Source organism: Spodoptera frugiperda, chromosome 6 (genome assembly GCF_023101765.2).
Source record: "Spodoptera frugiperda isolate SF20-4 chromosome 6, AGI-APGP_CSIRO_Sfru_2.0, whole genome shotgun sequence".
Lineage (NCBI taxonomy): Eukaryota > Metazoa > Arthropoda > Insecta > Lepidoptera > Noctuidae > Spodoptera > Spodoptera frugiperda.
In genome coordinates, this window is record NC_064217.1 from 10,538,159 (window position 1) to 10,551,677 (window position 13,519).

Below are 13,519 nucleotides of genomic sequence, written 5' to 3' on the forward strand. Positions count from 1 at the left end.
TTGGTTTTATTGCAACGCCATTATTTTGCACATTTTGTGGTATGTGTGTTAATTAAAGTTGGTATGACTTGCTTGAAAATTGTGTTAACCTCTGTAATAATAAATATTTGCTATTTTTATAGGCGGTACGTAAATATTATTATTAGTTATTTTAACTGCATAATTGCTCAGGTGGTCGCAAATGTGACTGTCGGGCAAGGGGTCTCAGGTTCGATTTTTGGGTCGGACAAAGTAATACTGGGCGTTATTCGGTTTTTCGAAAAAAATCTTAATAGTAGCACAGAGTCTGGAATCTTCATAGCATAGTTACATAGCACATCCCTGGTGGAAAAGCACCCTTAGGATAGAAAACAAAAGGCATGTAGTAAGTAAGGGCAAGGAGAAAGAATTTACCTCACCAAAGCACTGCATTTCATTAGTAAATAGGACACGTAGGTAGTCTATGTGCCCTAAATCTGTAACCTATTTAACTAAGGAGCAGGTTCGGTGGGAAACTTGTAATGACTTGAACGCATCGCTTCTGGAACGATTACAACTTTAAAATGTTGCACCAAGTTGGTGTTAATGGAACATTTAGAGAAATGCTTCGTTGTAATTGGTTGTTGTATTTAGAACAACGCATTTTATTTAATTCCTTGCTGGTCTACTATTATTATTTGTGATACTTATAAACTGAAGGCCAGAACTGAAAATACATACATAATCTTTCGATTGTATACCATGGGGGTAGGCAGAGCCAATGGAACGTCAATTGCTACAATTTTTACGAGCATACATACCTCTTTCGCTTCATTAACAGTCATCAATCTTTCCATGCATGCTCGTCGGTTAAGGGTAAAATGGGATTCAAATGTTCAATTATAGACAGTTTTTTATATATACAATAAACAATTAATTAGTTTGCCACTTTCATTACAAAATCTTATTATTTTTTTACACGACATAAAGGCTCTAATGCCATAATGAACCCAATTTCTACCAGCCGCCATTCCTTTTTAAATACACTCTATTGAATTACCAAAAAACATTCTTCAAAACGCGACCAGACAAACGTACAGTAAAAAGCACTATACAGACAATAACCCAACACTTTTACTCCCAAGTCTAAATGAATAGGCATCCTAAAAACCTCAAAATGGGTTTCGAAAAAAGGTTTACTTGCCTCCTAAAGTGGTTCTAAGAATAGAGACAGCTCTCCAATTGACTCGCCTTCCATTCTGTAATAGAAAAGGGTTCCTACATAGAAGGCTACAATGCTACAATGTCCACTCCGTAATCGTGTAGTCAAGCGAATAAACTGAAGAGTCTCATAGGACATACCTTTTCTTTATTAATTGACTTCAAGGAATAGTGATATTTGGATTTTTAGATTCCTTCTTTTTCTAGAAGATTCTTTCTTTCTTCCTCCTTACGGCGGAGAGATTTAATGGTTACTTAACCCAGTCTTCGTTCACGATACAGGAGAAAATTCTAGGGAAAGGCAACATTATTTTTAAATAAAAAAAGTCACGAAATGTTACACTAAGTCCAAATCTTGAGATAAACTGAACCGATTCGCTAATTCTTTATCTTTGGTTTTGTGATCGGCAGGAGAAGGTTCTTATGAAAAAAAAATTCAAGCGAAAATTCACTTCAGTTCACGGAGTTTGCTAGTATTGTACAAACAAAGTGGGTTAGGTTTTTTCCGAAACTGGGAATAATAAAAAGCGTGTTAATAAAATTAGGGTAAAACTAATGTACAATAATATTAGTTTACCTCTAATTATGTTGGGTTTACCAACACATAATGTGCTTATTTATTAACTATTTTCAACAGAATATAGTACGATATCTGCTACAGTATAAACATTATGCTATTTTTCCTAAAAAAAATAAAAAGCCCATCAGTGCAATTTAATAACAGCGAAAAAAATAATCTACAAAAATAATTTCCGCATTTTTCTTGTGTAACCAGTAAATATGTTTACGGAAACTGTAGACACGTTCCTCGTACTTCATCAAACATGTTATGTTACCCTTGTTTGCCCGACATAATCCAAAATGGCGGATAGATCTCAGATCACACAGATAGAGCTATACAAAACCAGTTTATCATGGTCTCGCTTTGTATGGTCTTTCCGCACATTCGAGGGTCAGTTTATACTGGTTATGTATAGCTTGGTGTGTCACGACATCAACGCTTCGTTTTACCTTTTGGCACGTAAAGCACGTACTCTTTTTGCCTTCATAAAATAAGCCTGGGTATGTGGAGAGCTTAGTATTGATATGAAAAAAAAATATGTTGGTGGTTATTTAATTTAGAAAGCTCCAATAATAATTAGGTACTACTTATTTAGTTAATAACTTAGCACCAATTGTTACAGTAGAGTTGAAAGTAAGACTTTCAACGTCCTCAAAGTATTATTTAAATTGGTACCTACAATAATTTGAAACTAAAGAAATAACTAATTCCCTCCATTAGGCGTCAAAGTACTCGTCCGCATCACTGTCACTGGGGAACGTTCCCAGAAGACTGGCCGCATTGCCACGTTGAATGGCAATACTTATCTTCTGACCAAAGAAATAGCCAGCTTTCTGGTCACTGGTTATTTTACAATTGGTTGTGGAATTCCCATTACCAAGTCAATACATTCATTATCATATTGAGAGAATATTTACAAAAACTCTTGTTTATTCAATGAGGTCAGTTGCTTGATTCTCGCACTAATATGATAAATGTGAAACTTAGTTCGGATGTTTTTCTGCCAATCATGCTAAAACTTCTGAACGGATTTTGATGTAATTTGGTATACAGACAGGGTATAAGCTGACTTAGGCGATAATGTCAAATCATTAATTCCAATTAAACTATAAATAGGTACTTTCAAATATCAACAATGAACGAATGAACAAATAAAGAAATAAATAATAGTCTGTCAGTTTTTCCGTCAGTGAAGCTAGGTGATAGATTTTTTATTATTATTATTATTTATTCCACGGAAACACGGGCGAGCTAGCAGAACCTGGTCAGAGCATAAAACAATGAGAAACGTTCATCATCCAAATCTATCTAACAGTAGCTAGAAAATCGTGATAGCACGATTTCCTCACATCACACCGAAGAACCCTTCTATTTTTACAACCTCTTTTATTAAAAAAAATCTCACAAACCAGACGATTTCCACTGAACATTTGTAATGAAGAAGACATAAGTTCCCTCTCAATAAATCCTTCATCACTCACGGACTCCATTGCCACCTCGTTTGCACCTCGCTGATGTATCGATCCGTTCTGCCGTTCTGGCAGGATTGAGCCAAAGTGTTTTCCAATGTATTCCCCTCGAGCTGCCGACTACTTATTGGACATGTAAGGGTTAGCCGTAATGGGGAAGGAATTATTTCACTGCTGTAATCATCTTTTTTTTTGGGTTTGATGGTGCTTGTGAACATAATTTTTAGTTATTTGTTTGTTAATTGTGTCACTAGTAAAAGAATCATAATTTTTTTCAGTGTTATATGTAATATATTTTTGACAAGAACTTATTTTTTACTTAGGCCCTTTAAAATAACTGTAATAGAGTTGACCCAGTCTTTACTAGTTTTCGTAGTACTACCTATGTTGAATGAGGATGCGGTGAGTCCATCCATTGTAAGCCACATCATCGCTTACCACCAGGCGAAGTAGTGGTCAAACATTTATAAAAATGGGCCCAGTAGGGCTGATGCCTGATCCGGAGCTGCGGACTACCTAGCGGGTTTACCGGGGCTCCGGCTCGAAAAGCAGGAGAAGGAACGGGGTGGTTTTTAGTCAGTAAGAGTCTGACACTCCCTCTCGCCTCGCCCAAGGTGGGAGAAGTCATTGGATGATTTTCCCCCCTGAAAAAAAAAAAAACATTTATAAAAATGCCAAAGTACTCACTGTCTAATGACTTTGATTAAACCCGAATTCAGTATATTTATCAGAAAACTATAATAATATTCAGGTATTAATTTTATCAAAAACGTTGTGATCGTATTATTGTGCACGAACAAATCACAATGCTAGACTAATTTAGTCTATGAATATACCAGTCCACGAATATACGGTATTCTAAGCTACATGACCTGTGACGTATCATTAGACCTTGTTCAAATATTCACAGGGGTGTAGGCACGTGTTTGAATGTATCAACTTGATTGATTAATTGCGTAATAAATAACGCCTACCTTTGATGGAGGAACTTCAAGGTATCTTAGGTTCATATATCATTAAGGGAGGAAATTTTAGTGTCAAGGAATGTTTGGGTGGTTGAAATAGTTGGTTGTTTATTAAGATAATTTATTGGTTAACTTTAGTTCAAGTATGTTAGTATTTCTATTAATATGGGTGTCTTCAAGGCCCGAGTGAATAGGTTGCTCCATCGTAGGCCGCATCATCACTTACCACCAGGCGAGATAGCGACCAAACATCGACCCATCAAATATTTAAAAAATATATTAGTAGTTCAAAATGTGCTTTTTGTACACAAATTGTTTAAGTTAATTGTTGACTTTGACTTTGTTTAAGTTAATTTTTGACTGCACGGTTGGCGCAGTGGCTGGCTAACTGGCGGCCGCGCAACGTGTAGCGGGTTCGATTCCCGCACGGAGCAACTCTTTGTGTGATCCACAAATTGTTGTTTCGTGTCTGTACATGTGAACTTGTATGTTTGTAAACGCACCCACGACACAGGAGAAAATCCTAATGTGGGGCAATGTTTTACAAAAAAGAAAAAATAAATGTAATCTTAATTTCTGTTATAAAAATACAAACCTGTTTGACCTATGAAACTACTCCGTTCACTGAGTACCAACGAGTGTCTATTACACACAGTCTTCTACACAGTACATAGGTCACAAAATGCATAGTTTACGACCACATTGTTCCGCGTCCCAAGGCTCACACATTGTACCAGCCACTGTAGTTTCAGTGTAGTTTCAGTACAATTGTATCTGACCTTTCAGCACTTATTTATTCAGACAGCCATTTGTACGCTGCCTGAAATTCTGATCTATTCATGTCTATGAATAACTGGGAGATGGTCGTATGATGGATATTGTGAAATAGAGAGTATCTAGTGTTTATGGATGGAGTATGCAACAAGAAAGAGAATGAAAATCATTGCCAACTGTAATAAACACAGTTTAAGTTGTTATTCTTTGAAATAAAAATGGGAGAGCCATGCTCTGACCGGCTCGACCGGAGTGATACCACGGCCTTACAGAAGACCGACGCGACGTGAAATAAAGCTTGCGTTGGATTTCGACGTGTGAGTGAGGTTACCGGTGGCCCAATTATTACCTCCTCAATCTCCCTAATTTCCAAAAATCCTCAAGTTCGCCACTTTAAAAGGCCGGCAAAACACTTGTAACGCCTCTGGTGTTTCGGGTGTCCATGAGCGGCGGATTTTGTTTACCATCACATCACATAAAGAAAAAAGATAATATAGTATAAGTACCTCACTCATAAGATAAAAACATAGTTACCTGCGTTCGAATGACGTTGCATATTCAGAGTAATAATATTTTCGATCCCAAGCCTTACTGAATAGCTAAACTTGCTGCTTCACTGCGAAAATAACGTTAATTTTCAATAAGAAAATGGAAAAATAACCCTTAGTCTTATTTTCTTAGAAGCATTTCTTTGTAAAATGAGGAGGGTAGGGAAAACAAGCAAACATATATGTTTATGTAGTAGGTACTATGTTGTATTGTTTCAGGTCTAACGGCTAATGAGCTAGTCTTAACACTTTTTTTGAAACAGGCTAACTACTATGTAACTTGTTTCATTTTGAAAATATATTGCAGGTAATCTTTAGGTGTTTTCCAAAGCTAAAGGTATTTTCGTTTTCAATGTACATGTACGTTGTTTAAGATAATTAATATTGATTGGGTACAGATACAATAACCAATGAAATTCGTTGGTAATAAAGTTGGCTGCCGTGGAAGACTGCACGCTTAGCGCGGTGGCTAGGCAACTGGCTGCCGTGCAACGTGTAGCAAGTTCGATTCGACTTTGTGTGATCTACAAATTGTTTTTCGGATCTGGGAGTCATGTGCTTATAAAATATGTTTGTAAACGCACTCACGACCCAAGTATGCAAACTAACATACTAGGTACTGAATGAATATTAATTTTCTAACTTGCACACTAAAAATGACTTGGTTGACAGTTGACCTTGAAAGGACACCAGATGCAAACTTTTGCTTACAAAATCACAATACAAACAAACCATGTAGATTACTCACACCATGACATTATAACCTCATTACTCATAAACCGTTTATTACGGAAAGGCTAGCACTTACACACACACACACATATAAAGCAAGCTACTATCAGTTTCCTGCAGTATGTAACTTTGTAACAGTCACGCGCTCATTTGGACCTCAAAAAGGTCCCCCTAATGAGATTAACGTCGGAAATGTTACAGCATGAGTTTTACATAATCTCCCTCTCTCTCCCTCTCTCTATTTCCAAATTCATTTTTGTTTGAGATGTGAGATTTGAATTCGTGCTATGATATTTTGTATTGGCTCGTTAGTCTTAGGGTGGGATACGGAGTACAGAAACCAGGGGAAATGTCATCCAACAAAATTACTATGGGAAGATGATTGCGATCCATCGAGTCAATGCAAAAAAGTTTATAATTGAATATCTTGAAGTAACAGAACGTAGAATTGTGTGCTCTTTGTAAATGATTACGTTAAAAATAGTCTTATATTTTAATTTATAATATATAAAATTAATATGTATTTTAAGTTTAATAACAAAGTGAAACAAAGTAGTGCTCCTTCAAAACTTCTAATTGATACAAAATATGTAACTGACACCAAGCAAATTAGTGAAATTTTTAATAGTTATTTTGTAACAATAGGGTCGTTGCTCGCAAATGAAATACCAAAAAACTTCCATGATAATCCCTCTTACGCCCTACCAAATACACTTTCCAATGACGCACCAGTATTAGCTACACTAGATCCATGTTCTGAAGCCGAAATTTCTAAAATAATTGCCAATCTTGATCCAAATTGTAGTACCGGCTTAGACGGAATAAGCACTAAAGCAATAAAAAGCGTAAAAGATGTAATAGCAGCCCCTCTATGTAAATGTTTTAATAAATTCCTGACGATTGGAAATTTTCCTGACTCCCTAAAGATAGCAAAAGTAACACCTATATATAAATCCGGTGCCACCACAGACCCAGGCAATTATAGACCAATATCAGTGTTACCAGTCCTATCTAAGATTTTAGAGAGAATTTTATATACTAGACTAGAGAAACATCTAACTTCAATCAACTTTTTATCTGACCGACAATACTTGGCTTTCGATCAAAGAGTAGCACACTCTCAGCAACAGTTGATCTTGTATCCAAAATAAAACATAGCATAGATAATAAAAACATAGTCCTAGGCATTTATATTGATCTAAAAAAGCGTTTGACACTGTTTCTCATAAAATACTTATTGAAAAGTTGAAATTGACAAATATCACCGCCAATGCTTTAAAAATGTTACAATCCTATTTAGATAACCGGTCACAAGTAGTAAAACTGGACAAAAACCATCAAAGTGATGCTTTACCGATTACTTGTGGTGTTCCTCAAGGGTCTATTTTGGGCCCCTTACTCTTTCTAGTTTATATAAATAATATACAAGAACTCAAATTATATGGTCACCTCACCCTCTACGCGGACGACACTTGCTTGTTTTATTTTGGATCTTCAATTCACTCTATGATCTCCCAAGCACAAGAGGATTTGAATGCTTTGTTCTCATGGTTTCAACATAACCTACTGACAATAAATGTTTCCAAAACATGTTACATGATATTTAAAGCAAAAAACAAACTTTTACCTCCACATTCATCATTATTGATAGATAACGTACCTCTTAAACAAAAAATGTGTGAAAAATACCTGGGCTTAATAATAGACAATTCCCTATCGTGGAACGCACACCTAGATCATATAAAAATAAAATTATCTACACTAATATATACACTTCGTACATTGGTCAAATGCATTCCTAACAAATTAAAATACACTATATACAATGCTTTAGTTAAACCGCACCTACAATACCTAATTGAAATATGGGGAAATACCGCTAAAACTAAATTAAATGAATTACAAATCATGCAAAATAAATTGGTAAAAATTATCTTCAGTTATCCACGTCTTACATCAACGAGCAAAATCTACAGTGAAACTAAAGTAATGAATTTAAAACAACTATATGTCTATAATACATGCATCTTTATCCGTAAAGTTCTTGATAAAAAAATACAAACCAGTTTATCATTTACAAAATTAAAAACTATAAGTCAACGTAGTTCCCGACGCGCTAGTTTCTTAGTCATACCGAGGGTAAGAACAAATTACGGCAAAAGAATGATAACATTTGAAGGAGCAAAACTTTATAACAAAATACCCGCACAAATAAAAAATGTATGTTCATTTAATGCATTCAAGGACAAACTTTGTCAATTTGTTATTGCAAATAACGCGTAGATTTTTGAATGCATTACACATGGTAACGACGAATTTGTAAACCTATAATTTTTCTATGTATTTGTTGTTTCTCAAGTAAGTGAATATTTGTAAATTCTTTATTGAGAAAATAAAAAAAAATCTTTAAACACAAGTTTGTTCCGAAGTGACTCTCTCCCATTAATTTTATTTTTTTCTATGCCCGACAGGATCCATATTTGTGACCTGATATTGAATGAATTTCTTCCACCTGCATGTATACATTATGGATGCAATAGATACTTGAATACTTGATATTGGACAACCTAAAAACATGTATGTAACATAAAACCATGTATTTATGTGCACCGAGGGTACTGTAGAAGGAAAACTCAGTTTTTGCAAAATCACGAACTTGAATGCATTGTATGAATGTTTCCGATAGCACCCCGGGGCCCGCTTCCGACTCGATCGTGCACTGAAATTCAGCTTCAACCCTGAAAATGAATTAAATTTTAAATCAAAACGTTTCATATTTTCTTACGTAGAATGAAGTGTGAATTTTTATTTTGGTAGCTTTGGACTTTAACTATGACAAGCTTACAGCTTCGTACAAAGTAACAGAAAGGCTTTGAGAATAAAAAAAATATTCAAGTCTTGAAGCGTGCAATCGTGGATGCCTTGGGGTTTAAAACCTATCAACGGCAATGTACGAGTTATATGTATGTAATTTCTAAGAATATTTAGACAAACGGTGAAGGAGAACATTATGCGGAAATCTGGGCTTATAATTTTTGATTATAAGTCTGAAATCGCTAACCCGCGTTGAGCGGGCGTGGTGATTAATGCTCAAACCTTCTCCATATGAGAAGAGGCCTTTGGTCAGCAGTGACCACTTATAGGTTGTTGATGTGTGATGTGATTTTGATATGAAGACTGCAAGTAAGTGGTGTGCAAATAGGGTCGAAAAACATTATTTGCCCTGCAGTGGGACAATCATGGATGAATAAAATATTTTATCAAAATATACCACTAATGTTTTAGTACAACAATGAAAGAGCAATAATAATTTAACAGCGTATTTAAACATTTCAACCACAATAAAATTTAGTTCAGAAGAAATATGAAGTTACCAGACACGAAGGTAATTATGGAACATAGACATGACAGTCATAGCTAGCGTGATGTGTCGGGCAGCAATCATGTGAGCCAAGTCCACAATGGACAGTAACGAGCCCTGACAGGCACGTGCTGAGGCCAGGAGTTGTGATAAATATTTAGTACGAAGAGTAACACGGTGCTTAGAAACAACTGGATTCGAATTCTATAATTTTACATGTTTATGTTTACACACTCAGACGTCATGTCCTATCCTATTTTTCTTGAGTCTTTTTGAAGAGTCACTATTGGACATAAGCTCTTCATCAACTAGGTAATTCAATGCGTCATTCTTCATCAATTAAGTATTTCGATGCGAAAACGCACTTTATGATCGCTTGAATAACAAAAGAGTAATAATTATCATCAACAGCTAGAAGACATCGTCTGCTGGACAAAGCCTCTCCTTTAAAGTGCTTTTACACCAGAGATGTGTTATGCAACGTTACTATGGATGCGTTTGGTTTCCACCAATCATACTCATTGATACACATTTGTTTAGCACTGATGGAAAATGACTCAGCTATTTTTTTTATATGGAAACGTGCGTGCTATGGATGTGGGCTATAATTGGCTACCCTACTATCTATACATGGCATACTCAAGCTGCGCAACTTTGCGGCGGCACATCTTCATAGCACATCTTGCTCGCACATCTACATAGATTAGTCTCAATGAAAACGGTCACATAGTTTCACAGCTTAACTATTACTGTTGGAAAAGCCCTAATCCTCCACCACAGTAAGAGTATCATCACCGTATAGTAAAATATAATACAAATCCTCTTCAAGATTAGATATTCCTCACTGCGGTAAGGTTATAATAAAAAGCCGTTACTTCCACCATAACCTCTGAGCTATCAAATGACCTTGACCTTGAGGAGTTGAGACTATTTTCTTGTAATCCGGAAAAAGGTCGTGTAATCTCAACAACGAGCAGTTTACTCCTAAGTCGATGGTGTGACCCGACTTTATTGTGTTTAAGTCAACAAATATACTTTTCAAGGTCATAATTCTGTGGTGTCAAGGTAAAAGGGGATGAGTCATACATTTTGAAAAATGAGTTAATGACACAGTTGGATAAAATAAATGAATTAGTTTTACGATAAAAAGGAGATAAGTCAATTAATTTAATGTATTTTTATTTCGTGAATCTCAAATAACAAAGAGATAGAAAATACTTTAAATTGACTTATCTCCTTTTTACCGTAAAACTAACTAATTTATTTTTCAAAATTTATGACTCATCCCCTTTTACCTTGACACCACAGAATTATTACCTTTCATATTTTAATGAGTTGGATTCTTTAGACAATAAATTCAACTATTACACAGAATTTGAAAAATAAATCTAACACACTCTATAACTTGAATATTTACCTAATTATAATTATTGTGAGACATTTCAGTTACTTAGTGTGTACTATGATTATGGGACCCTGTCGCGGGCCGAAAATAGTCGTCCTCATTCTTAACTGTATTATAAGCTGTACTATTTAATTTACTACCACATACACATACATATTCACTGTTCTTCTTTGAGTAAGGAATCTAATTCAATGGTAACACCTACCAGACCTACTTAGGCAGGCACTAGATTTATACCTAAGTAAGTAAACACTAGATTTGTTTAGACAAGCGTCTAGACAATCTAGTCCAACCCTACTTCCACCTGTCTAGATCTAAGTTTCAACCTGTATCCTTCCATTTGTAGCCTAGAAATGTAAAGGCATTGTTACATATGTTTAGTGCTTGCGACATTTACTGAATAGAATTAATTACAAGTCCAAATAATAGGTTACTTGAACACTTACATTCTAGAATTTGGGTCCAGACCTTACCTTTTGTTCTGATAACCTTTGTCAGACCTAGGTAGAGCCCTGAAAACGTTTTGGCTATTCATTCTTAAAATTTATTAGGATTTCTATAAGGATGAGAATCATTTGTAACAAAATCCATTTAATAAACCTCTTTAGAACTGCGTCAAATAATTTATATCCGACATTTAACTTTGTTCAGAATTTTTCAATTTTTCCCTGGGTCGTTGATTTACATTAGGTACATGTTTACGTGACATGCCGATTTCATGATAGTTTTTTCATACACAACAGCTGGTTAGTTAGCCTTTGCGCAGACTACACCAATCATGAAGTAATGAATAGAGAGATTAAATCTCAACTTATTTATTTAGTTAATATTTATTTTAAAATTCCTACACAGCAAAATTTTAGTTATATGTCGTAGGAACAGCAAATGAGTAAATAATGCACTTGGTTTCAACGCTACCATTGAAAATAATGCTTGTACAATAGCTCGATAGATGGTGTTGAGATCGAGTTATATCGCGATACGGTTTTGTTACCAACATAGCTTTGACAGAAATTTTGTCTCACTCTGAGCTACTGCGTTTCATTCTAGTATCTTCAAAGGACTACTAATGTGCCAATCTTGCAGTCGCGAAGAAGGAGAGAGATCTCTTTACTTATGAAGAAAAATGAAAAAAATAATATTTTATAAACAAAGATTGTGTTTAGAGCCTTCTCCTTCCTTCCTTATCCTTTTCGACAAATAATTCCTGCGTTACAAGACTCCACTAAACTTATCATAGCACTAAGTTATTTACCTTGTTGATATTGTCCACAGTTCAACCACGGAGTGTGGGGCCTGCCGCCGGTGGTGTGCGACTGCTACATCGCCATCGACGTCATCTGCTCCACCTCCAGCATATTCAACCTGGTCGCCATCTCCGTAGACAGGTCAGTAACATTATACCTACAGTAATAACAAAAATGGGTAATCATTATACAGCACACTATATAGAAATATATTATAAATTACAAATTTTAAATAACAGGTATCTTTTAAAAAAACATGATAAGCTCTTATCTAGACTAATAAATAAAATTGGAGTATCTATTTGTAACATTGAAATAACCACCCACACGTGTAATACACCCAAACCATATTTTCTTACAATTTTTGTCTGTCTGTTTGTTCCGGCTAATCACTAAAACGGCAGGTCCGATTTTAACGGTAATTTTGGCAAATAGCTGGTGTACTAAGGAGTAACTTTGGCTATTTTTATTTTAATAAGAACAAAACCAAATACCCTAATTCTGTAAGAAGTCATTTTTCCACTAGCTGTCGCGGGTAACAGCTAGTAAGCATTAATCTACTAACACTGTTAACATGAAATACAACACAAACACAATTTATCTCTACTATTATAACAAAAACATATAGCAACGTAACTTAACACTGTTTCTACCCTTTGACAAAGGCTTAAAATAGAAACTAAAAACCTTTGTAAACGTAACACGAAACACTTTTTTTAAACAAAACGTTAGTTTAATGCAGGGTGTTCTCAAAGAAAACAATTTAAACGGCACTTTGACGCATAACTACGTAAATAGACATTTCCGACGCATTTGTTTTTATATTCTGTGTAAAAAGTGTTTGAGAAACAATGTCGGGGCTATTTAATAGTGTAATGCTGTAATGCTCAAAGAGATTTTATTTATGCTGTTTTTTATATTATGCGAAAAGTTTGCCATCATTAAAATGAAGGGTTATAATACATTATTAAACTGATATGACTGCCCGGTTAGCGCGGTGGCTAGGTAACTGGCAGTCGTGCAAAGTGTCGTGAGTTCGAGTCCTGCACGGAGCAATCCTTTGTGTGATCCAAAAATTGTTGTTCCTGGTCATGTGTATGTAAAGTTGTATGTTTGTAAACGCACCACGACACAGTAAAAAAAAATTAAGTGTACATTATGATTACTATAAACAAAGTTTTCGCATCATAATGTATGCATTCAATATCAAACTAAACTTAACCTGTCACAAAAAAAAATTAAGCTAACCTCCAACTACGCAATTTCTATGCCTGAAA

The 13,519-nt window shown here is 35.2% G+C and overlaps 1 protein-coding gene across 3 annotated transcripts in view; it reads left to right on the forward strand.

Annotated features, from left to right (window-relative positions):
* The window catches only part of LOC118267736 (dopamine D2-like receptor), a 202,361-nt gene that overhangs the window by 164,178 nt on the left and 24,664 nt on the right, over positions 1–13,519 (forward strand). For all 3 annotated transcript variants that reach the window (XM_050694091.1, XM_050694093.1, XM_050694092.1), the window contains one exon: positions 12,271–12,383. In XM_050694091.1, coding sequence (XP_050550048.1) covers positions 12,271–12,383 — 113 coding nt within the window. The remainder of the gene's footprint in view (positions 1–12,270; positions 12,384–13,519) is intronic.